Source organism: Danio aesculapii, chromosome 2 (genome assembly GCF_903798145.1).
Source record: "Danio aesculapii chromosome 2, fDanAes4.1, whole genome shotgun sequence".
NCBI lineage: Eukaryota > Metazoa > Chordata > Actinopteri > Cypriniformes > Danionidae > Danio > Danio aesculapii.
In genome coordinates, this window is record NC_079436.1 from 20,117,316 (window position 1) to 20,144,986 (window position 27,671).

At 32.4% G+C, this 27,671-nt stretch overlaps 2 protein-coding genes across 5 annotated transcripts in view; both read left to right on the forward strand.

Annotated features, from left to right (window-relative positions):
* LOC130242337 (uncharacterized) overlaps positions 1-24,739 on the forward strand; it is a 136,005-nt gene extending 111,266 nt beyond the window's left edge. The window contains exons 2-8 of one of the 2 annotated variants that reach the window (XM_056474428.1): positions 9,167-9,245; positions 13,941-14,023; positions 17,594-17,749; positions 18,547-18,810; positions 20,015-20,107; positions 20,293-20,307; positions 23,660-24,739. In XM_056474428.1, the coding sequence (XP_056330403.1) occupies positions 14,008-14,023; positions 17,594-17,749; positions 18,547-18,810; positions 20,015-20,107; positions 20,293-20,307; positions 23,660-23,766 (651 nt within the window). In that variant the 5' untranslated portion in view covers positions 9,167-9,245; positions 13,941-14,007 and the 3' untranslated portion in view covers positions 23,767-24,739. Of the gene's footprint in view, positions 1-9,166; positions 9,246-13,940; positions 14,024-16,946; positions 17,413-17,593; positions 17,750-18,546; positions 18,811-20,014; positions 20,108-20,292; positions 20,308-23,659 lie in introns of those variants that run through there. The other variant, XM_056474420.1, reaches the window with a different exon arrangement.
* Positions 24,740-26,114: 1,375 nt separating this feature from the next.
* xrn1 (5'-3' exoribonuclease 1) overlaps positions 26,115-27,671 on the forward strand; it is a 52,930-nt gene continuing 51,373 nt past the window's right edge. For 2 of the 3 annotated variants that reach the window (XM_056474467.1, XM_056474460.1), the window contains exon 1: positions 26,115-26,440. In XM_056474467.1, the coding sequence (XP_056330442.1) occupies positions 26,366-26,440 (75 nt within the window). In that variant the 5' untranslated portion in view covers positions 26,115-26,365. The remainder of the gene's footprint in view (positions 26,441-27,671) is intronic. The other variant, XM_056474452.1, reaches the window with a different exon arrangement.

Genomic DNA, 27,671 nt, shown 5'->3' on the forward strand with positions numbered 1-27,671 from the left:
AATTCTTGGAGAAAAATAAATGCTAACATGGTTATGTAACCTTTATAAAAATGCACAGAATTTTTTTTTATTTGTATATATATTTATGTATATAAATTTATACACCGTGGCACGGTGGATCAGTGGTTAGCACTGTTGCCTCACAGCAAGAAGGTAGCTGGTTCGAGAACTGAATAAACAAAATTGTGAATGCCATAGTGAATGAGTGTGTGTGTGTGTGTGTGTGTGTGTGTGTGTGTGTGTGTGTGTGTGTGTGTGAATGAGTGAATGGGTGTTTCCCTGTACTGGGTTGCGGCTGGAAGGCCATTCGCTGCATAAAACATATGCTGGAATCGTTGGCGGTTCATTCCGCTGTGGTGACCTCTGAAATAGAGACTATGCCAAAAGAAAATGAATGAATGAACGAATAAATGAATGAATTTTACCAAAAAAATTACAATATTTAAGTAATAATTATGGATTATGGAAACTATTATTCATGACTCATATACAACTCATATATAAAAATATACTTTTAGAAATAAAATGATGCTATAACAACAAGAATAGAAGGAAATAATAGGTAACTGAACTATTACTACTACTACTAATAATAATAATAATAGTTCATAAAAATAAAATAATAAGTATAGTAAAGTCATAGTTATTATATTGTGTCAAAGCCACTTTATGTGGGTGAACAGGAGAAGGATAAAAGTCAGCTAACAAAGTCAGTTTGTGGACAAAATCAGCACATCAGGCAGATTACGTGTAGAATGCTGGTGCTCTAGTTAAATTAAAAATGTACAAATCTCACTGTTGAAGGACAGTCCACTGAAGAACAGGTCCACCAACCCCACCAAAAATCTAATTATTGCCACACAATAAATGTTGCATGGTTCTGAAACACATATGCAGACACTTCTGTTTTGAGATTATGTGATAAGGAAATATAACAAGAAAATCCAAGTGGAAAGTTTATTTCTAACAGAAAGCACACAGCGGAAACCTTTTGTAAATGATAATAAGTGGATGTTCACAAACCTGAATTAAACTGACCAGCAGCGGAAAACCGCCCCAAAGATATAAACACGGGGAAATCTGAGAAGAAAATAAACTGCAGAAATGAATGCTACTCTAAATCGCTGCCACAGATTCTTTGCTTCTGCATTCTGAGTGCAGCTGAGCTCTAATGAGGCAGTGTTTGTTAATTAGAAACAAGACCTCAGTAAACACACGACTTACGTAACACAAAAAAGGAGAATTTGTTCAACGGGAGGGGAAAGGGGTTTTGGCAAAGCACCCTGCTGGAGCTGTCAAATTAAATCTGTTGTTAAACACTTACATTTCTGAAATGAAAGGAGACATAATATCCTCAAAAGCACAAACTGTTAGCCCACATCAAACGGTCACTTTTGCAGCCAATGAATTAAGCCAAAACCTTTTTTAATGATCATTTGAACAAATGCGTCAATGATTATCAAAAACAGTGATAAAAAGATCTTTTAAAACAAATAACAATGACAGAATTCAGAAAGCCTTGTTATTAGCAGCATGTTAGAAACTGAAAGTGATTGGATGTCCTAATATTGTCAGTGATTTTCTTTTTTGTTCTTTGATTAGAAGAAAGGTTTAGAGAAAGCCGTTCACACTTGAGATGAATATGTAAATATGTGGTCTGCTCTTTTTTTCTTCTCAATAACAAATTAAGCAGAAGAAAAATGACAGCAGTGAGAAAACAGCAGTTAAGCAAACAGCAATGTGAATGTTTACATCATCATGCTGACACCTCATTGAAATTACACTGCATGATATTTTTTTTATTATAAAATATTGACCACTTCAATGTGGTCATGTCATTGGACCATGAACAGTTCCTGCTTGTTGACAAGCTATTTTATAACTGCAACAAGAGGCAATTCAATTATATCTTAATGTTAAAACAGCTGTCGTAACTGTATTTTATCAATATGTTTTGGATTTTCAGAAGCTATAGAAATTAAAAATATAAAACAGGATATATTGTATATGTCCCTCAAAATGGTCTAGCTGATCCTACACTCAAACCTACCCAAATTAGTTGACTAGAAAACTGTGTGAAAAGCCCATAGCATTGTAATGATCCACCAAAGCTATGCAGGAACATTAGTTGGAATCCAGGAATGCTAAAGTTTTTACACAAGTGAAACTAAACAAACGTACTTGAAACAATATAGAACTTGGCTTATGGTCCTATGTTAATTCAGTTAGGGGTGATAACAGCTATTTTGTGTTCGAACCACAAAGGGGTATAAAATAAAAAATAATGACAAGAACTGTGCAAAATTATTTTGTTTTCATTTTAATTTTAACCTCCACTGACTGAGACATGACTTTAAAAGAATTATGAAAATGGCCACATTGCGTTTCTTTTTTTAAAAGTACACATGCAATCAAAACTAACCATATTGATTTTGGTAGCTCACATTGCTTGTTTTGTGGTAATTCATCTGTGAATGTCATTAAGAAAAAAATTGTTTGCTTAAAAATACACTTCCTGTTTGATTTCATTTAAGGGTATTTCTTCAATTACGGACAATGTTATGTCCTTTGATAAAATTTTCAAAAATATATATAATTTTGTTCAAATTCCTCTTTCTTTGTCAAACTAACAATAAAACCTACTTTTAAAAATTTACTACCTTTCTATTATATATTTTTTTATATTAAAAATAACCTCCTTTCAACCTTTCAATCAACCTCCTTTTAGGTGTCAAAATCACTGTTTTCACCTTGTCGCACACCCAAAGTTTTAAACTTCAACAATAAAAATACAATTTTAAAATATTATTTATTTGGTATCTATTAATGTATCTTAATTAAGCACTAGTGAATATATAAAATATAGCTGTTGCACAGTATCAGTGTCATTTCCACCATAACACTGTAATGTTGCTTTAAAAAGTTTGTGTGAAAGATTATGTAGGTGGTTTCTGAGAACATGTTCAAGATGGAGGGAATTTAAATTTTTATCAACAGTACTTAAAGAAAAATCAAGGTAAATATTGTTTGATAAGGAAATGCATTTATTCAATGTCATTTCCAAACATGTTGTACCTTCAAAGTTGTTAAAAACCTAACAAAATTAAGGTACATAAGTGTATTTTTATACATGAAAGGCTAGTATCAATTCAAAGCTAATCAGTGAAGCTATTTTTCATTTTTTCACAATAAACTGTTGAAATGTCATTTCCACCACTGTTATTTCCATTACCACACACATTTTAAAAATATTTAAAAAGTTCTCATCACACATTTATAGTGTATTCACAATGTATGAGTTCATGCTCTATGTAATATACAAATTCAGTTTATTTATTTTCTAATAAGCTCTTAACCAAATTTATATTAAATTTTAGAGTGTGACAGGTGTGCAATTCAGCATACAACTAATTTATTTCATTAACAATTGTATAATTATTATATATATTGTGGAAAGATTGGTTAAACTAGATACAAAAATGATCTTAGACAATGTTTGACTGCCATAATTTATTTCATTTTGAAATAAAAGCTGTATATTGAGATGTGGTGGAATTGACATTTGTTCAGTTCACGCTATAAAAAAAATGTTTCTCTTCTTATCTAAGTTTGTCCTCCTGCAGATTTTAAAACTAGACAAATTGTTTAAACTTATGAGGCTATGTTACGTTAATTTTAAACAAGTTTTTTTCACAGCAAGAAAGTCACTGATTCGAGCCTCGGCTGGGTCAGTTGGCATTTCTTTGTGGAGTTTGTATGTTCTCCCCGTGTTCACGTGGGTTTTCTCTGGGTGCTCCGGTTTCCCCCACAGTCCAAAGACATGGTACAGGTGAATCGGGTAAGCTAAATTGTCTGTTGTGTATGGCTGTGTATGGATGTTTCCCAGTGATAGGTTGCAGCTGGAAGGGCATCCGCTGCGTAAAACAAATGCTGGATAAGTTGGCGGCTCATTCCGCTGTGGCGACCCCTGATTAATAAAGGGTCTAAGCTGAAAAGAAAATGAATGAATGAATGATTATGTTTGTCTGAGGTATTGGGTGTGGTTAACATACTTAACCAAGCCCATCCAACTGTCAGTTTTGACAGCACTTTGACAACAAACAGAAATAGTGAAAAGGACGTGTCTGTTAGGTTGTAATATTCTCATTTAATATTAATTTTCTCTAGGAACTGTATCACAATACCGAAAAAAAAAAAAAACGTTGCAGCTTTCGGTTCATGCAGACTTTTAAAGCCATGCACTATCGCCATCCTATGTAACTTTTAAAGCACAGGTGTCAAACTCAGTTCCTGGAGGGCCAAAGCTCTGCACAGTTTAGTTCTAACCCTAATTAAACACACCTGATCAAACTAATTGAGTGCTTTAGACTTGTTTGATACCTACAGGTGTGTTGAAGCAGGGCTGAAACTAAACTGCAGGGCTGCGGCCCTCCAAGGATTGAGTTTGACACCTTTGCTTCAAAACAATAAATTAATTTATCATTATGTGACTGTCAGATGCACTTCATAATAACAAATTCTTTTAAAAAACATTTTAAGATCAAAATTATTAGCCCCTTTAAGCTATATGTTTTTTGATTGTCAGGACAAACAGAACAAACCATCATTATACAATGACTTGCCTAATTACCCTAACCTGACTAGTTAACCTAATTAACCTAGTTAAGCCTTTAATGTCACTTTAAGCTGAAAAGAAGTGTTTTGAAAAATATCTAGTCAAATATTATTTACTGTCATCATGGTAAAGACAAAATAAATCAGTTATTAGAAATTAGTTATTAAAACTATTATGATTAGAAATGTGTTGAAAAAAATCTGCTCTCCGTTAAACAAAAAATGGGAGAAAAAATAAACAGGGGGGCTAATAATTCTGACTTCAACTGTATACAGAGTTGTACTGCATCCGTTTTTTTTTAAACAAGATCAGAGTTCCCTCACACCCAAAAGCACATTTTTTTGGACTCATTCTCAACCAAATCCTGTGTAACTCTGCTGCGGGTGATAGGTGTGTACACACATTTTCAGGAGAAGCACCCTCCTGCTTATATTATAGAGTAATGTCCGCCTTTGGCTAAAACAAAATGTTTTGAAACAAGTTACGACACAGAGGTAATAATTTTGGAAAAGAAATACTCTGTGTTACGTGACGTCTGAATGATTTTTTTGAAACTTGACCTATGCCTGAGCATGAGAGTCTAACTCTTTAACAGTGAAAATAACTCAGAACAACATTAGACCACTTCTTTAATGAGAATAGATAGTTTTAATTCATACGGTGAAGAAAAAGTTTCTTGAGATTTTATTTCTTGATTAAAATTATGTCCATTAATTATATATATATATTAATTATATATATATATTATTTTTTAATATGCTAAATTGTTTCTATTTTGTTTATTTTACTGTACATCTGTTTGTTGACAGTGAAGTTCCTGAAACGAATGTAAATGAACAGGTTAAGGGGTCTGGGGTCATTTGGGATTTTTATTAAGGCACTGACAGGGGTACTTTCTGAGATATTGGCTTAAAGAGTTGTCTCTGGAAGTGTTTATGAAGCAAAATACTATATAGATCTGGCTACAGTTTGAATTAATCTCTTTTTTTTGCATGACAAATTGACATTACAGCCCATTACATAATAGCCCTTTAACGTTATATTAAAAATGATAAGCTTTTGTTTTGGAGGTCAGAGAAGAGGCACTTGGATGTCTTTGATTTTTCTGACAAAAATCTCTAAATTCTTTTAATTATTCTAGTGAAATAGATCATCCTGCATAATAATATGAATAAAATCATGATTTCAAACCTCTGTGAGTAACAGTGTGTCTCAATTCTCAATTCAGCCTAACTACATTGCAAAAACATCGATATTAAGTTGCTGTTTTGGTTCACCTGACAAAAACACTGAATAAACACTTTATGATGACAGACAAACACTGAATAATCAATGGGATGATGACATAGACTAACACTGCATAATCACTCCTTAGTATGATGACAGACTAGTTGCAGCTTAACTTTACAATTGACAAAAGATAGATTTCTTCTGAGAAGATCATTGGTTAAAAAGCTATACAAGTGTGAGTTGGTGAACTTCTGCAGGCAGGTCATGTTTGTTGTTTCTTTCCACCGATAAAGTCTGATTGGAACTATACGAGTTTAGTGAGATTTGCAAAGAACAAAACATTTGTTCCACAACAGTAAATCCGTCAGGCTTTCACAGATATCCTGGGAAGTTAGAGAAGGTCCCTTTTCTAAGATTTTTGTTAATTAAATAAAGCTTTTTGTTAATTAAAAAAGCAATGAACACACACACATTTTTGCATGCTTTTAGTGGGAATATGAAGAGCTATAAATTGTATTACTATTATATAAATGTCTGTTAATAAGATAATCCAGCAATTGTTATTTGAGGTCTGCTAAGAAATATTGAATTAATACTCAATTGAATAAATACATTTGACTGTTTTTGTGTTTATTGTTTGAAACTTGTAGATAAATAAAAAATTATGTTTGGACAAAAATGAATTATGTAAATATATATTTTTTTTAAAATGTGTGTTTTTTAAGCCTTTAACAAAATAAAAATAATAAAATTAAGTTAGCATTACTTAAAAGCACAAGTTTCACTGAATACTAGTAACTTCAAATACGTGGATTATTAGAATAAATAAGTACATTTTAATTTAAACAGCAGGTTTGATGAACCTAAAACTGCTAGTTCTACTTGCAGCATTTACTTGAAAGCATGGACGTAGTGGAAATTTAAAAAAAAAATGAAAGTGCAAGTTGAGAACATGCAAAGTCTAATAGGACAAACTAAAATAAAATTAGATTGAAATACTCAAAAAGCTTATTCAGATAGTTGCGTTTTTTTAAGCAAAGCATACACAGTATTTTTTTACAGTAAAATATATTTCAGAAGATTCATTTTAATCAATGTTACTTTTCATTTGTTTTGTTTGTTTGTCTTGTTTTTTGGATGTTATTTGTTTGTTTTTCTAAGTATGTATGTTTAGCTGTGTAGATAGAAAGCCTGCAACTTTTTCTCTGAACTTATGCTGCCTTATCAAATGCTGCCTCTTACTGGTCAGTAACATGAAAATGACAATAACATTTAATATACACTGTAAAAAATGCTGGTTTCCACACAATCAATTTGTGTTGGGACAACATGAAGGAATTACGTTAACCTATTAGTTTTAGTGGATTTAACATAAAACATAAATAAATAATAGATAAACATAAATAAAGATGTCCCCCCCAAAAGACTCAAGAATTGTGTTGTTTCAACTCATATTAAATATAGTTTGAACACACAGCAAACACCATTCTTTTAGTGTAATGTCTAATTTAACAGTATTTTTCTCCCGCATGTGCCTGTACACTATAAAAATTAAGTGACCAATAAGTCATGTCAAGATATGTTTAATGTAAATCATAACTAAATTCTTTACATTATACAAACTGTTTTCAGTTTGTTTAATGTACCATAAGTTAAAATTATTCATAAGCTCAGTTTGATTCAAATTAAATTTGAAGGTAACCATATTATTTTTACAGTGTAATAATTCATAACTTACGGGCATCATGGTAGCGCAGTGGGTAGCACGATCGCCTCACAGCAAGAAGGTTGCTGGATTGAGCCTAGGCTGGCTTAGTTGACATTTCTATGTGGAGTTTGCATGTTCTCCCCGTGTTCACATGGGTTTCCTCCAGGTCCAGAAGACATGCGGTTCAGGTGAATTGGGTAAGCTAAATTGTCTGTCTGTATGTATGTGTGTGAATGAGTGTGTATGGATGTTTCCCAGTGAAGGGTTGCCGCTGTGGCGACCCCAGATTAACAAAGGGACTAAGCCGAAAAGAAAATTAATGAATTCATTACTTAACTATTAAGTCCTTTACTACAGAAATGCATTTAAGACATTTTCTTTAAGCCTCAAACACAACACACTGCACTGCAAAGTAAAACAGACCCCATTTTAGGTTCCTCAATAAACACTTTTGTAAAAAATAAATAAATAAAAATACTTGACAACAAGTTTTAAGCATTTAAGGCTTAAATTAAACCATCTGTGCAATAGAAAGATGAACATTAAAGTTTTTTGTAAAAAACAGATTTTTCTTTTGGGTTTTGAATTTTTTTTTATCATTTTCAAAAGGACAAATGAAAAAAAAGTTTCAAAAAACACGTCTGTTTTTTATTGCACAAACCATCAGGAACATACATACAACACAATATAAAAGGTGAACATAAAAAAACGAATATAACAATGGTTAAAAAACACACACACACATATATATATATATATATATATATATATATATATATATATATATATATATATATATATATATATATATATATATATATATATATATATATATATATATATATACATTTTTTAAATACTCTAAGCATAGTGAGTTAATAGGTCATTTTTTGCTTTTCAACAATTTCACAGTAGAAATAAAGAAATCAAAGCAAATTTCTGTTTATGTATTTTATTTTTGCCAACATAATAAAAATATTAACAATATATTCAAGACTTTTGTTGGATTTGTTTTCATAATAATAAAATAATAAAATATTTTAGTGTAAAATAATAACTACGTTTTGTCATTTTAAAAATATATTTGGCTAGATCCTTCCAGAAATTGTTTAAGTTGCATTCAAAAAATAAATGACAAAGGCTCTCTTTATCTGCACTGCAGAAACTACAGATGTCCTCCATTTCAATGTACTTTGATAACAAAGCGTTTACACGTCTGCGAAAACGGTCAAAAACACTGTATTACGTATTTCAGACCAGTATATGGCGCTGTCACCTTGTTAGTAAACAGTAGCAGTAATATCTAGCTGCACACACACTATTCAGGACACATAATCCAGACCACAAGATCCAGGCAAGAGGGATTTCCGCCGTGAGTATGTTGATTACGGCTGAATATGTTAAAGCTGTGGCTACAGAGAATGTGCACATAAATATAGCATCATTTTGGTGCATCATTCTACCAAACATTTTGAAGAATTACCGTTCACAGAGATACAAAGAAATAGTTTATTTCCTTAATATATTTCCTTAATGTGTTTTAGTAAACCTTAAACATTTAAAATGTACAACTGCAAAATTTCAATATAATAAACGTAATGTTTATTTTACAGTGTGGGAATGCACAGAGAATTGCTGTCTGCCAGAGGGGATGACCAACCATGATGACTTCTGCATTGTCTTGGAGGATGAGTAAGTCATGGCTAGCTTGGAAAATTTAGAATTGCTGAACTGGATTTATACAAATATTCCCCAAATTAAAATCACTTACAAAGAAACGTGTATTAAGTTTCTGACACAAATTCACTGCTACAACCTTTTGGGGAAATTTCACTGCATTGACTGATTGATTGTGTTGCTAATATTTTGAGATACAGCTTTTATACTGGTTTTATATGTTACGCAATACACAAATTCTGTCAAATTATGTCTAAAATGTGACTATTCCTACAAAAGAAAGTTGACAGAATTTTTTTTTTCCATGACATGGATGACGGACTTTTTATCAGAGATTAACAATGCTGTAAATTTGATATAGATTTGTTACCAATAACAAGATTTGTTGTAGATTTGTTTGTTGGATATTGTACCATTTTGTTATCAGTGTAACATGTAATAAAATGATATTTGGCCAATATGTATTGTAATTTCATTATACATTATATATTTTACATTTTATGAATGAGTAATTTTCATTAATACATTTGAGTAAATTGTGATTTATTTGCATACATTATAAAAGCACATTCCACTAATAATATTAAATTCATTGTCTATCACTCAAAAAAACTAGTAATTTTCACATGATTCTTTCAAGTGGTTTTTGTTTAAAAAAAAATGAGTAAATGGTGGTGGATTTGCTTAAATTATAAAAGCACATTCCGCTAATAATATTAAAATCTTCATCTATCTCTCAAAAAGTTTAGTAATTTTCACATGATTCATTCAAGCGGTTTTTGCTAAAAAAATCAAGTCTTAAAATGTATTTAAAAATAATACGTGCAATAGTGTTACCACAATTTTTTTTTTTTGTAAATAGCACATAAGATTTTTTACAGTGTAAACTAGTAATAAAAAGAAAAAAATATGGAAAAAAATTAACAGACATACATAAATAACACAAATACAGCAAAGAAGAAAGAAGGACTTATGTATGCGTGATATTTCCAAAATAATTAACATAATCCAAAAATCTATCACTTTTCTTGTTTTTAACCAGTCTAAGAGATTTAATGAAAAAAAATCTATTGCAATTATGTAAAAAGAAGGCTGGGAATTCGAGAATTTTTGTTTGTGAATAAAATATTTCCTATACAAAATAAAGAAGTTAATAATGTAGGTATATCGGTTTTACCTTTCTAGTGAAAAATAATATCCTGTAGTTGAAAGGGGCTAGAAGAAGCAATGTAATTACCTAAGATATAAGCTATTCCAAAAGCTTTTGTGTTTTCACACTGAAAAAAATACTTGAATCAGGTTTTCATCTTCAGTTTCACAAAATGAGGATGAATTACCAACCTCCATATACTTTGCCAAAGTACTATTCACTGGATACAGTTAAAGTCAGAATTATTAGCCCCTCTGAATTATTAGCCCCCATTTATTTTTTCCCCAATTCCTGTTTAACAGAGAGAGCTAGGCTAATTAGGTAAACTAGGCAGAAAAGGGTAATTAGGCAAGTTATTGAAAAACGATGGTTTGTTCTGTAGACCAGTGTTTCCCAACCCTGTTCCTGGAGGCACACCAACAGTTCATGTTTTGGATGTCTCCCTCATCTGACCCATTAACTTCAGGTTTTGGAATCTCTTCTAATGTTCTGATGAGTTGTTTCAGGTGTGTTTGATTAGGGAGAGAATGAAAATGTGTACTGTTGGTGTGCCTTCAGGAACAGGGTTGGGAAACTCTGCTGCAGACAATCAAAAATAATATATTAAAGGGGCTAATAATTTTGACCTTAAAATGGTTTTTAAAAATTTAAAACTGCTTTTATTCTAGCGAAAATAAAACAAATAAGACTTTCTCCAGAAGAAAAAATATTATCAGACATACTATAAACATTTTCTTGCTCTGTTAAACATCATTTAGAAAATATTTAAAAAGAAAAAAAATCAAAGGGGGGCTAATAATTCTGACTTCAACTTTATATTTCATGAAATTTTTTTAAATGAACCTCTTTTCTTTTATTGGGAATGCAGTCCTTATGAGGTAGTAGCCAGGCTTTTTTTCCAGTCTATTAGGTCAATGAAGGATTCCCAGCAAAATCCCTATAATCTAAACCTCTCTACATACCTATGCACACTAATGACATCATCATTTTCAAAGACTTTCATTTTCGAGTGTTTACACACAATAAGGGCGGCGTTATCAAAAAACTTGTGCTTTGAAACCCATTTTCAAATTTATGAAAATGTTGTGTAAATGGCCCAAAACATTTAAGAGTGCTGAAACACCCTTTTTTATTTATTGTACTTTGACTTTAACCTTCATTTTCCTATACAGATTTACAAACTGACTAATTATTTTTTAACTTGTGTTAAGCCAGATTATGTCTTAGTTACTTTAATGATTTACAGGTATTTAAGATTTATTAGTGAATCCAGAAAGCTACAATAGGGTATTTGCTCAGCTAGTCTCCATTATTTACTCTCCACTTTCCTTCCTAATCTGTAACTGCCTCTCTGGCTATACCACTAACTGTACTCTCTCTCTCAAAAAAATAAAAAATAAATTACATTACTAATGCTTTGCCTCTTAGACTTTACACACCTGAAACTTGCCTATAGCACTTATTCACTGTTGCTGTTATAGTTGTGTAAATTGCTTCCTTGTCCTCATTTGGATAAAAGCGTCTGCTAAATGACTAAATGTAAATGTTAATGTAAATGTCTAGTGTTTTTCAGCAATGATAAACATTGGGTGAAAGGTTAATGTGACTATTTTCAATTTTAAAAGGTTCCCTATACAGTGCTGATGTTATACTGTAATTATAATATAATCAGGTAAATAGACTTCAGAATTAATTTAGTTGTTCAAGTGTAAAACGAGATGTAAGTCAAGCGCATACATTGTCAGTAGCCGCAGGCTAGCACAGAAACTCCATTGAAAATACTGAGGTAAAATAAATTTCCATGATGGCGTGAAAAATTCAGTTTAAGGCAGTGCTTTTTGTCCATTCTGATACCGATTTTACATCGCCAGACAGTGAAGATCATTGATTTTTAAATAAATCAGATCTCAAACGTAGCGATTTTGTAATGGTGTGACAGTTTACCGGAAGCGCTGAGGCTGGCTGACTAAAAATTGAAAATCTTTGTGCGTAGGGGAGCGCGGAGCACAAAGTAACGCGGGTTAAATGTAACACAGAGTTTTAAAGTATTTGCTCAGGGTTAACCATGGCATGCTTTCGTGGTTTTCACCACAATGTTGGCAGACGTCTTCCTGCCAATTATTGAAAAAGTTTGGCTAAATTTGGATGAGAAACACAGGAGAAACCATTTTTGCAGAATAAAAGTATTTTTTATTATACTTTATATTTTTTCATTTAAAAAAAATCTGTAAAAGTATGAACGTGAAATCTTATATTGTTGTGATCACCGTCTTATATGCTAAAAGATGGAACCATTTTGAAAAATGTAAAAAACACACAGTGACTGCTAGCCAGTTTTGAGGAAAACACGACACAGCGGGGTTAGTTGTAACAGGGTGTTACAATCAAGCCACACACTGTTGGACACCAATTAAATGAACTAATTTTTTTATTTTATTTTGAGTGTAATGTTGAGAACTTTTTAAATAAAAATGTGTTTTAATATTTAATATTGTTTTAATAGAATAAAATCATGTTATTTCTAATAATGCAAATATATGCATTGTATAATAATGGATAAATGGATAATAATGCAAATAGATTCAAATGTGTTAATCCAATAAACAAATAAATAAACAAATCCAATAAACAAATAAATAAATAAACATACTGTGCTATTTAGAATAAAAAATAAATGAGCCAATTACTGAGGAAATATAGCTACTGTTTAAAGTAAACAGAAATTAAATTAACTGTGTGAAATCTGCCTTTGTAAGCTTGTGTTACAACTAACCCCCTGTCTATTACAACTTGCCCCACAGGTGGGGTAAATAGTAACATTTTTACTCCTGGCACTTTTGGCAATACTGCACAGAAACCATAGGTCCGGCGATCATAATTTCAGTGCTCATTTATAGGAGAGGCTTGTGTGTTGTTTGTCTAACCCCATTACTTTGTTCATTATTTGACCAAAACCAAAAAGTGTTACTTGTGCCCCGCTCTCCCCTATATCCCATTTGTTTGGCAACTTAGGAAAGACTATAGCAAAAACAAGCTAGCAGATCCACAGCATAGTCCTCCCAGTGCTCTCTTCAAAGCCAGACCTCCTTTACAACACATGAACACACACAGCCAGAGAAGAGTCTGCAAAATGTCAGGACAAGAAGCAACACTTTCATTCAGATTAACTCATGTTTCTTCCACCAGTGAAACAAAGCACATGCTGCTGTTAGCATTGAGCTAATTTGTAAAGGTACACATATACAAATCTGTCAACTTCATTGCATTAACAAAATACCATCCATTAGCTGTCTTACTGCTATAACATGACATTATTTTTAGATCTTTTGAATCTTTTGAGTTGCCTCCATCATGGAAAAGCACCAGTTAAGTCTGCTTTTAATCTTCATTCATTTTATTAGACATTTTCAGACATTTATTTTTTCAGACATATATGGGTTTTATTAGTTTATAAGACTTTATTAGTTTTTAAGAAGTCTTTTTTTTTATAGTTTTACTGTGCCAATTGTTGTTGGGGAAGGAGAAATGTAACAAAGCTGCTGTTTGTTTTCCATTCTCAGTCCATCTGCATATGGGGATCAAACACACTGATAATGTGTGAGCAGTGTGAGCAGTGTGGACGAAGATATGCAAATACAGGCAGGTAGGACATCCTACAATTCCATTCACACACGCACACATAAACACACATGCAAGCACACACAGAAACACACACACAGACACACACAGACTCACACACACACACACACACACACACACACACACACACACACACACACACACACACACACACACACACAGACACACGCACACACACACACACACACACACACACACACACACACACACACACACACACACACACACACACACAAATATATATATAAATAAAACAGAATTTTTAAAATGGAAATGTGAAAAAATTGTAAAAGATTTTAAAGTTTCTGCTCACTTTAAAGCAGAAGCCCGATTGTATATGCAGTACAATATTGCAACTAGATGAGAAATGTGGACTAAAACATGACCCTGGCATCTGTCTTTTACAACTGTTCAACTACAAAAGCACTTACTCTTAAACCATTAACCAAAAATGTGGCCTACTAAGGCACTGTTCCTTAACCCTGCTCTTTTTATTTCTAAACAGTTGTAAGCCTGTATTCCAGCCCTTCTCATGTTACCATCTACTCAAGACTAGCCACTTTGTTCTTGATTTCTAAAGTGCTTTTGATTAAATGCTTCAGATTGAAGTTTTTGCAATCTAAATGTCAAATATACAGTATCTCAAAAAAGATGCGCTATAAACATCCACTGTTTTGAACAGACTATAAAAGCCATTATAAACTCACAACCTTTGACTTCATGCTTTCTCCAGTAGAAAATGGGTCAGAGCAAAGAGAGACACTTTTTCACGAGTTTTGCTTCTTTATCATATTTAACAAGGTCTCTGTCTGATATTTTAAATTATCCGCCATTCTTTTTCTTATTTTAACCATAATAAATCCCTGGCTCTGCTTTTGTTTTTTGCCATATATGGTTAGGTCTTGGTCTCTCCTCCTCTCTGATATCTGAAAAATGCATGCTGCTAAAGAAAGTGGAATACTTAGATACATTGAACAAGTGGCCAATGTCAGAAAATGCATGTAATATAATATAATATTGAGTATATTTCAGCTTTTAATCCAAATGATTTTATCTATTAAAATAATAAGTTGGTGACTGATTTTAAATTAGATAGTTTTTTTCCTGTTTTTCAGAGAATGCCAGTGAATGGCACAGTATTTTTTCCACTCGCAGTCTTTGTTTATATTTCCTCATCCTGTTATTCGCATGTTTTTTCCAGCACTGCCCATTAAAAGCTTATCTTTTATGGTCTATTACATTAAAAGGAAAGTGCATAAAAATTGTATAATATTATAAGTAATCTTTTATAATTATCTGTAAAAGTATGCGCAGGACCGAACGTACAAGCTTTACATGTGCAAAGATAGTGGACAATGAGGGTATGTATAACTGAGGGTATAAGAACAAGATAATAAGCAACTAAACAAGACACAGTTGAACATAATTATTAAACCAATGACTAAACACAAAAAAGGGAACAAAGAAAACAGGAACTAATGCCATGGTCACACATGAGTTTGAGCATGCGAAATTCGTATGGCTCTGCAAAAAGGGGCAGGATTAAACAAGATATACATTTTTTAAAAAGTGAGCGATATTTAAAATTTCTGTCCAGAGAGGTCATGTTTTGATCTTGGATTGGTCTCACGCAGTCATGTGATGCAATTTCGTAGGTCAGAGTTCACCAAGCTTGAACTTTGCAAAGCAGCGAACTGTGAAACTTTGTTGCATGAGTTTGCATTTCCGGTCAGTCGCATTCACTTGCGTATGAATGGAAGTCTATGGGGCAAAAAGAGCAGTGTGACCGCAACTTTACATTGACAACACAAGCACATGCATACATAATTTTACACTGAACTGCTGGAAAATACCCATCACGCACTGTTAAGATTGTGTCTAAAGTGAATCTAAGATCGATATATGAATAAATTTCAGTTTGCTTTGTTTCAAATGATTAATAAACATTTTATTGATTATAAAACATACAGTTATGGGAAAAAAATTAGGAGACCACTTGAGAAAAAAAATTCTCAGTTTCTCTGGATTATCTCAGTTTCAATTTTTTTCTATAAAAGTCTTAAAATTTACTTCAAATTCATTTTATAATTTTTTTATAATTTTTGAAGCTAGCAGTTGGTCAGAATATCAAATATTTTAATTCACATTCAAATTATTTATTCATTTATTTATTGTGATTAAAAATCAAGGTGATTCCACCATATATCACTGATTAGGGCTGCACATTATATAGTTTCAGCATCGATATCACAATGTGTGCATCTGCAATAGTCACATCGCAGGATATGCAATGTTGAGTCTGAATTATAGTTGACCAGGAGCTAAATGTATTTATACGGAACTTATAAGATTTTTGCCAACATTTTTGTCTTGTTTCTAGTCCAAATAACTACATTTCAACATGAAAACAAGATTATTTTACTTTCCAAAGTGACAGATCGTTTTGTTTGTTTCAAGGAAAAACTTGAAAAGGACAGAAAAGTTGAAAACGAAACAAAATGTTTACTATATTTGGATTAGAAACAAGACAAAGCAAAGTTTTGCAATGTGATTATTCAATTTCTGTACCTGAATACTGTTAGACTCCATAGAAAACCATCAAAAAAACCATCGTTTAACAATGAATATAGATGTCTGAAATGTCACAGAATTAAAAACAAAATACATTTTACTCATACATTTTAACACATAATCCAGAGAAACACTGCGCCCACACAATATTCGTACATGTTTTTGGGTGAACTTGCTTAAATATATTAATACCTGGGCTGTTGTGTGTTGTGCTCGTTCTATTAAAGAAATTCACAATTTGTTAACAGTAATATTATGGCGTATCACTCAATACAGTTCAAACAAGACAGCTTGTTTAAAACTGATTCTGATTCTGATTCTAAAATTCTTTTTCACCTCAAACTCAAATGAAGGATAGTGGACTGACTGGAAAGTTTCTATATAGTGCAGTCTCTATTGAATGCTTTTGTTATTATAGCTGTTAAATGTCAACCTGAGGTCAATGTTTGTGTGTTCTAGACTCTTTGACCCTGTGCTGTGCTGTGACCGTCTTCCTCCTTAGTTAATAGCAGCCAATGACAAGCCAGGGCTCTCACTCTCACTGTCTACAAACCTGCACACACCCACCCTAACTAGTTGACGACTGACGGGAGTTTTGCCCAGTTTGCTCGGGATTTTCCACACCTCAGCTGACTTTATACAATCTTTCCCAATTGAATGAGAATGATACAGAGAATAGAAACAGAAACAGATAGTAAAATCGAAAACAGAAAGCGAAACGCCATTCAAAACATTGTTGCTCTCGCGCTTTACATCACGCAGCAATGCTCTTCACAGTAACCTTCGCTTTTCTTGTCGCTTTATCCTGGGCTTTTCCAACGGGTAAGTCTTTCATCCTCTTATAGCATCCTTATCTATTCACCGAGAAGTGCTGTTATTTTGCTTTCGTTGTGTTGTTTTTCTCATGATTACGATTGGTTGTTATCTCGCTACATTGTTGTCAATCATTAAAGCTGATGATACACCGTTCGTGTGTTGTTGTTTTTGTTATATCTAACATTAGATATAGTAATTCAGTTCGAGCGCAGTGTGGTGAACGGGACGGTCGTGGAGAGGATCCTTGTCGATGATGCACATTTAAAGGGACATCAACCTGTTGCCAGACCCATTCAAGATGACGTCCTGAAGGCGATGGTGGAGAATAGTCACAAAACAGCAAGTAAATTCTGTTAATGCAATGTCGATTGACTTTTTTTTTCTTGTTACTATAATCGATGATGATTTTGTCGAAGTGTTGATTGTCTCAAAAGCAGTTTTGTGATTGCTTCATATTAGCTTTTTTATTAGGTCACAGAAATAAAACAAATAGAAACAAATCTTTCATTTCAATTAATTTTTTCTATAGGATAGCTTCTATCAATACAATATTATATTTGTGCATGCATAGTGTATGTGTGAATGAGTGTGTTTCCCAGAGATGGGTTGTGGCTGGAAGGGCATCCGCTGCGTAAAAACGTGCTGGATAAGTTGGCGGTTCATTCTGCTGTGGCGACCCCGGATTAATAAAGGGACTAAGCCAAAAAGAAAATGAATGAATGAAAATCGGGTGTTTTGAAAATGAATACTATATGAATAAAAAATGAATAATATATATATATGCTTCTAAGGTATGTAAGGTATGTTTTGATTCTGGTTTTGCTAGTTTCAATGCTGGCCTTGCTGGTTTCAATGCTTGTTTAGCTGGTCTCAGTGCTGCTCTTGCTGGTTTCAATGCTGGTCTCGATGCTGATCTTCCTGACCAGCATTAAGACCAGCAAAACAAGCATTGAAACCAGCGAAAATAGCACTGAAACCAGCAAGATATGAAACCAACATAAATATTAGCAATTAGCAAAGACTCACCAAATGGTTTAATTCACGATTACTTATAAAAAAATGAATTTCAGTGATTAAATATTGGTCAATAATTGTCTTGGAGCCACTCTTTGACAAAAAAAATGCCTGTTTGTTTTTCAGGTTATGCCACATACATACGCCTGAGAGAATGCAAATTTCGAGGATATCAAATCCTGCAACTGTCCGACCGGTTTCAGCTCAATGGCAGAGATTATCTGATATTAGATCCACAAACTGATTCTTGGACTATGCTGATGCCAGAGCTGCATGATCTAAAGCAGCCATCAATGCCCGAGGCAGAATCTGCGAGTCTGGAGAAAATTCACCTGAAAGACGAATGTGAAGAATTGATCAAGAAGATGAACGACACTCAAAATCAAGAGGGTAAACGCTTGTGTTGTTATTTATTTGGATGATATTTATTGATACAACCAATAACATGAATACTTTACTAACTAATTAATGTTTTTGACAGAAAAATGGTGCAGAAGAATTTTAGAATGAATTGCTATTTAAGTTCATAAATATTTACAAAGAATCATTAAGTAGCAGATTAAATCACGTAAATATTACATTTTCAAAAAGAAAGACTGAAATGTCATTATAGAACATACCACAAAAATGTTTGTTTTACATACCATTTAAATTTTAAAAACAATAAAGTGCAATATGAAGATTATTTTTATTATTATTATATTTTGCTTTTCACTGTTACATAATAGTTTTGTGGATATTTCAATTTATATTTATAAATACTGATATAATATAATATAATATAATATAATATAATATAATATAATATAATATAATATAATATAATATAATATAATATAATTAAGTATAAAATAATATTGAGTCAAATATGGACAAACCCAATTTTTGGGTAAATCTTTTCCATTAAAATTACGTTCATTCCGCTGTGGTGACCCCAGATTAATAAAGGGACTAAGCCAAAAAGAAAATGAATGAACAATATAATATAATATAATATAATATAATATAATATAATATAATATAATATAATATAATATAATATAATATAATAGTGGGTCAAATATGGACAAACCCAATGTTTGGGAAAATATTTTCAATTAAATTTAACAGTTGGGTTGTCCATATTCGACCAACCATTGGGTTACAACAACCCAGCAGTATAATATAATATAATATAATATAATATAATATAATATAATATAATATAATATAATATAATATAATATAATATAATATAATATAATATAATATAATATAATATAATATAATATAAAATAATATAATATAATACCTTTTAAGGTTTTGAAAGTCTTATGTGAAAGCCCATGTCTGGGATGGCATTAAAATCTTAAAAAGTCTGACTTTTTCCACAGATATGTGTTTTAAACAGTGTTTATATATCATAATTAGTTAGATTTGCAAGATAACAAAAAATATATTAAAATCATTGTGATTTTTAGAATATATTAAATGAAAAACATATGAATTTTCCTTGAACAGAAAATCTGAATTGAATAACCTTTTCATTTTCATGTCCTGCACTAGAAACAATTCAGTTGTCTAGAATTTATTCTATATGTTGAATGTATTTCAGGTTTTGATGTGTTACGAGTGATTGCTCCAGTTCTTTCCACGTTTTTCTTCGTTGGATTCGTCTTTATAAGCTTTCTTATCTTCAAGCGACATGGTGAGCATAATACTGCAGTCATGTGCTGTGTCATATGATGTATATGTTTGTAAAAACACCCTTATAAGCCTGTAAAACCACTGCTGAGGGCGAAAATTGAAAAATATAATTTGTGTGTTGTCATTCATGTTGCAAGAGCTCATTCTCTTTTCTTTGTCTTGCTCTTCCTTATTTGAATGATGCAGGTCAACATCCAGGAGGTGAGACGTTTCACTTTGTTTACCGAATGCAATGGCTGCAATATAAAGGCCAAGAGAAGATTAAATATTGACGGTGGTGGTAGAGCTGTCACTCCCGATTAGTTACAAAACACAAACATACTCCAGTTCCTATTACCCTAGTTAATAAGAAGCAGTTTTCACCAAACAGTCTTTGTCATAATAAATTAATAAAAAATTATATATATATATATATATATATATATATATATATATATATATATATATATATATATATACAGCTGAAGTCAGAATTGTTAACCCCCCTTTGAAATTGTTTTTTCTTTTTTTAAATATTTCCCAAACGCAAACGATGTTTAACAGAGCAAGGAAATTTTCAGTATGTCTGATAATATTTTTTTCTTCTGGAGAAAGTCTTATTTCTTCTATTTTGGCTAGAATAAAAGCAGTTTTGAATTTTTTATGAACCATTTTAAGCTAGATTTGTTTTCAATAGTCTACAGAACAAACCATCTTTATACAACAACTTGCCTAATTACCCTAACCTGCCTAGTTAACCTTATTAGTTAAGCCTTTAAATGACACTTTAAGCTGTATAGAAGTGTCTTGAAAAATATTTAGTTAAATATTATTTACTGTCATCATGGCAAAGATAAAATAAATCAGTTATTAGAGATGAGTTATTAAAACTATTATGTTTAAAAATGTGTTGAAAAAATCTGCTCACCGGTAAACAGAAATTGGGGAAAATTAAATGGGCCTAATAATTCAGGGGGGCTAATAATTCTTAATACACTTTAAGTGTAGACAAAAAAGCTCAATATCAGATAGATTTAAATGATAATAATAAAATAATAATAATAATAAAATTAATTAATTAAAAAAAAAAAACTTAAAGCATGCAACTAAGAAATGGAAGGTAGATACACCAGAAAAGGTACCAAAATTCATTTAAATGTAAAACTTTGCTTGAACTTGTAATAAAAAAATATTGAATCATTGACTTTGGAGCAGTGTAATTATGTTTAAGAAAATTCATGTTAATTTTAACTATTCTGGTCACAAATTATAATGTCATACCTTTATTTGAGAGCAGGGGTGGATTTAATCAATAAGCAAGGTAAGCGGCCGCTTAAGGCCCCAGGAAATCTGAGGGCCTCCAAATAAATACCTAGAAGTATAAATTATGTCTAAAAATTATACATAACATCATTTTCTATCTTATTTTGTATGACAAGTTTATTATTTATTACTTTTGCGCAAATGTGTCCCCCACACTTAATCGTGGAGCAGTCCAGCAGTCAAATTAGGTAAAGATTTAGATTAAAAAATGTAATTAGAAAATGTAACATATTTAATTAAAACATACTTAAAATTATAAAATCAATGTATGTATTATTTAAGTTGTTAAATGATTAAACAAATCAGTTAAAATTTTTTACAAGATGCTTTACATGTTGTTATTATTTTGCATTAAGAAAAAATATAGAAAAGGAGACTCAGTGCGATAAGAAAAATACAGCAAAATAAATCAATAAGAAATAAATTAAAGTACAAACTTTTGGGCCTCTGGAAATGCGTAGGGCCCCCAAATCACTAAATCTGCCCCTGTTAAAGAGTGTTTAATGTTGTTGTTTAAGCATAAAAAAGCACAAACTCACTCTAAAGGGAATCAGCCTTGTTTGTAGTCATTTTCTTCCAGAATGTATACATCACAATATTAAAGGGTTAGTTCGAAAATTGAAATTATGTTATTAATTACTCTACCTCATGTCGTCCCAAACCCCTTAATCCTAATCTTCAGAACACAAATGAAGATATTTTAGATGAAATCTAAGAGCACCTTAGACAGCAATAGTCCTGACCCATTCAAAGTCCATAAAGGTGTCGGCACCAATAGCCTAGTGGTTAGTGTGTCGACACATGGCACCGAGGTGCTCACGTCGACCTGAGTTCAATTCCCAGCTTGAGGTCTTTTGCCGACTTTTCCCCCATCTCTGCTCCCCACACTTTCCTGTCTGTAAATCTCCACTGTCTTATCAAAATAAAGGTAGAACCCCCTAAAAAAACATCCATAAAGGTACCAAGCAACAACCTCATAACAGTCCATGTACTTTCAGTAGTTAAATTGAAATATTATGAGACTACGAGAATAATTCTGTGCATGCATAAACCAAAAATAACATTTTGTTTAACGTTTTCTTCTCAGTGTCAGTATTGTGTGTTCATGATAACTGTTCACAGGTGTACAGTTTTGGGGAAAGTTACTTTTGAAAGTAATGCATTACAATATTGAGGTACTCACCCCCCAGCATGATATAATAAATGATCTGTGAGGTATTTTAACCTCTTAAGACCCAAGGTGTTTTTTTACATGCATTTTTTATTTCTCTTTGCTATTTGGCCTTATTAGAACCTAGTCAGAATAAAAACCTAAGTATCATCTTTTGATACGATGTACTTTTAGAGAAAAATTATGTGAACTTGTGGTCCGACTTTACATAAAACACATTTTCCTGAATTTTTTTCATGCATATTTATCACAGAATTTTTTTTTGAACTTGCTTTGACTATCAGAGAGTAAAACAGATTTTTTTCCCATTTTGAACAGTTAAAAATAGGATTTGGGACATTTCATATGCTGCAAGCAGATGCAGGATGACACTGTATGTCTGTAACAAAATATAAAGCATTCAAAGTATATTAAATAGCCACTTAAGAGCTAAAATGTGCTGTCCACATATGTGGACACTCAAGCCCTAGGAGGTTATGCTGAAACTTTAATGATACATTCATAGGACACTTGATACTTGCAACACATCTTTTAAAAAATGGCATAATAGGACCCTTTCAAAATCATATCACAAAAATAAATAGATACAATTTTAAATAATTACAAATATATAAATTAAAAGGATATATTCAAAACATTTAATATCAATCTTTAAATTACATCTATAGACTACTTCATGTGGTCATGCCATTAAACTATTTCATAGCTGTAATAAGAGGCTATTCAATCATAACTTCATGTTAAAACAGCTATCATTATTATAACCTTATTTATCAATATGTGTCTCTTTTTGGATTCTCGGAAGCTATAGAAATTAAAAATGTAAAACAGGAATTACATTGGGACCATTGTTATTGTTTACATCCCTCAAAGTGGTCAGTTATTGTTCTTGTTTGGTTACGATGTACTAGTTAACTCACAAAACTTAAACAAAGCGGAAATAGAAGTGCTCTTTTCTGTCTCCTGTCTGAAAAGCTATTACCAACACAGATTACATTTTTCAGCCATGCTAGACCAGTACTTCTACATATTTGTATGCTTTAAATTTGCAGAGGAGTAATTCTATTCCTTTCCCTTTAGGTGTTTTAGGGTCAATTGTCCACTATCCACCTCTTCGTGAAGTGCCTTTGGACGGACAGAGTCAAAAGAACATTGATCAAGTTCCTGTGCTGAAGTGTCCACATTAACAGTTGTCTAACCAGCCCAACCACCTTACTCCAAAAAGAGTTCGGTCTTTCTCCTGAACGCACAAGTCTTAAAGAGGTAGTTAAATTGAAGATTCTGTCATCATTTAACCATCTTGTTACAAAACCCAAAGCTTATTTCTTCTGTTAAACACAAAAGAAGATAGACTGAAGAATGTTGGCGGGAAATAAAAACTGCCATTGACTTCCATAGTATTTTTTTTGTTCCTACTATGGATCTTAATGGCTGCTTTTCCCCACAGTCTTCAGAATAACTTGTTTTGTGTTCAACAGAAAAAAGTTTAGAATCGCTTGAGTGAGATTAAAAGGTGAGGATATTTTCATTTTGGGTGAACTATCACTTTGAGGACAATTTGCATTCTACACAGATGACAACTTTCATCAGATTATACTGTCACGTTTTGCTGCTCATAAACTCACCAAATGACAAAAAACAAACAAGCACAAACTAGGAGCAATACACTGATTTAATACACTGTAAAACAATACACTGTAATGCATGTTATTACTGGTTGGCATCTGTTAGTTAATTGTAAATTAGCCTTTTATAATGCATGTGAAAGTAATTAAATTCTTCCAGTATACATAGTTTTTGTAAATAAATATCCAGAGTTTATGTAAATGTATTTACTTAATTATCTTAAACTAAAGTTATTGAAATAATTGTGATGATATATTATTCAGATAATGTTGTGGAATGTTCTTGCACTGAGTTTCACAGTAATTTCTGCGCCTAATTTGAGCTGTTACTGTATATTGTGTGTTGTTGGTGCTTTACCCTTTCCTTTTGTAAGTTATTTCCCCACTCTGTTAAAAATGTTGTGCTTTTTCCAAGAAATGTGTAAAATAGCTTTGTTGCTGTATCTGACACTCATGCAAAAACACCAATAGCAATTAAGCAAATCCAATTTCCCCCCCCCCCAAGTGTCTTTCATTATTATTTATTGTAATTTTCTGTAATAAAGATATTTAAAAAAATACGACATAATGATGTTTCTACTTTATAAAGTACTTTATGTATATCCTACCCCTTAAGCCAATCATCAGGAGACAATCTGCATTTTTACATTTTCAAAATACTTCATTCAGTGAGGTTTATAAGCATGTTACCCATTGGGATACAACTGTGCATTCAGGTTTAAGTCCCCTCCGGGATATAAAAACAAGTACACACACACACACACACACACACACACATACACACACACACACACAAACACACACACACACACATATATATATTATAAGGACTTCCCATAGGCATAATGATTTTTGTACTGTACAAACTGTATACCCCAGCCTACCTCTAAACCCAACCCTCACATGAAATAAAATCTGCATTATTACATTTTCTAAATACATTCATTATGTGTGGATTATGAGCCATTTTCCTTATTGCTACAAAATAAAATTATGTCCCCACAAGGTCAAAATATACTGGTGTTTTTATACTTGTGTGAACACTGGGCCCCATAACGTTAAAAATACAAGGTATGCACGCACACACACAGATATGAGAATGGTAGTGACCGTTTGACAATTCCATTTCACTAGATTTATTTGATTTATGTAGGTATGTTTATTCATTTTCTTTTTGGCTTAGTCCCTTTAATAATCATGGTTGCCACAGCGGAATGAATTACCAACTTTTACAGCATTTTGTGTAGCGGATGCCCTTCCAGCCGCAACTCAGTACTGGGAAACACACATCGACTGCATTCACACACATAATACGACCAATTTAGCTTATTCAATTCCCCTATAGTGCATGTCTTTGGACTATTGGGGAAACCAGAGAACATGCAAACTCCACACAGAAATGCCAACAGATCCAGCCAGGACTTGAACCAGTGATCTTGCTGTGAGGCGACAGTGCTACCTGCTGAGCCACCGTGTTCAAATAAAAGGTTTTCAGAGCATATTTACATAGACAAAATAACAGTTGATCAGAATAACAATGTTTTTCATTTGTTATGATTGACATTTGGGGTTATATACCAAATATGTACAGTGTGTGAAAAATATCAACTGTAATCGTTTAAAAAGATGTACTACAATTGTTTTATTGAGCAGTGTACTTAATACTTTTATTTAAACTGCTAGGTAAGCCCTGAAGGACTAGTTGACAATGTGCCACCGGTGAACTGCACTTCACCTTGGTCAAGAGTGTCGGAATGTCTTCGTGTCAAATGGCCTCTTCTCTCACATTACATCACACACAGCTCAGCCCTAGCGGTGGGGTTTGTTTCTACCGGAAGGATGTTCTGGTCCTAAATATTCTGGGCAACATTAATCGAGTAACCTTTAAAAAGTACTTGTACATTTTTAGAAATACGTTTGTTTTTTATACCATGGCGTTCAGCTAATTTAATATAAGTGTTTTAGTGTTTTATGAGTGTCGGAACGGCGTTACACGAGGTTACATCATGCGAGTTTCTACACGGAGGTTTTATTAGTTGGACCGTAACAGCTCATACAGAAACAAAACCGACTAGCAACACCAGTGTATGAAATTCTGTTCACCTTGGCTTCTGCATAGGTTACTTCATCGTTGTTTTTATTTGAAGACTTACACGAGAAGATGGGAGTGCCTAAGTTTTATCGATGGATATCGGAGCGGTATCCGTGTCTGAGTGAAGTTGTCAAAGAGCATCAGGTGAGCTAGTTTGGCTAAATATAACAGGCCGCATAGAGATCATTACAGATCCGAAAACAGAAAATCTATCTTTACACTTTACCAAGCTACAAAACACTACTTTTATGTTCCCTTCACCGTTGATATGTTACGTGTAAAGAAAATATTATCGTTTTATAAATTCTATTTTTTTCTCCGATGTAGCTACAACAACATAATGGCTGTGTTTCAAACATTTGAGAGCTGTCTATCTAGACAACAACATTAAGCATCCTAAGCATAACACTCCTTATGATATGAAGCCCCAGCTTACTGGCTAAGATTTATTTAAACACTGGTTTTGTTCAGTGTTCTTTGTTTTTATTGTGGTTAACTAGTTATAATAATGACGATTTTGGGCATTTCTTGTTAATAGTACAGATTAATTTTATGATTTTAAATTTCATTTAGGCTAATTTATTTATGTTCTTGTCACTATCTATCTATCTATCTATCTATCTATCTATCTATCTATCTATCTATCTATCTATCTTGCAAAAAATACATCCTACAAAATTTGAACTAAATGTTTACAATTTTTGCTTCTCTTGATTTTTCTGATTTTATAAAAAAAAAGGCATGGGCCGGTAAAAGATTCTGACGGTATGATAACCTTGGATAAAAATATCACGGTATTGTGATTACTGCACTAAAATATATTGTTTTTAAATGTCTGGGTAAAAAACAACAAAGTTTCCCTCCCTTTGAAAACAATAAATTTAATTTTTTAACAATTTAAAATATTTTTGAGCAGTAAGCATGTCAGGCTAAATAATGAAAATGAATCATCGACCTCTGCTATCTTCATTGGTTTACAAAACACAGATTTGTTTACAATTTAAAACAGTATCTTTGTATATCTTTTCTGCTGGATATACTGGTTTCCTAAAAAAAAAGTAAATAAAAAATCTTACACATATCTTAGGTATTACAGAAAATTTTGGCGGTTTTAAAACCTTTACTTTTCCAAACCTTGAAACCTTGTATACCTTGAAAACGGTTATCGTCCCATGCCTAGGTGAGAGGCGGATTTACATCGTCATTTTATCAGGATGGATACATCCATGCCAAAATTATCCCACGTTCTTATTTGCCCCTGTTCTTATCAAAATATTTGAGAGTTAGGTGGTCATTAATAAGTCTTTTCAGGGTTCAATGCTGAGGATTTTTTCTACTGGCCAAATTGGGCCAGTCGTTCAGATTTTTTCTTGCC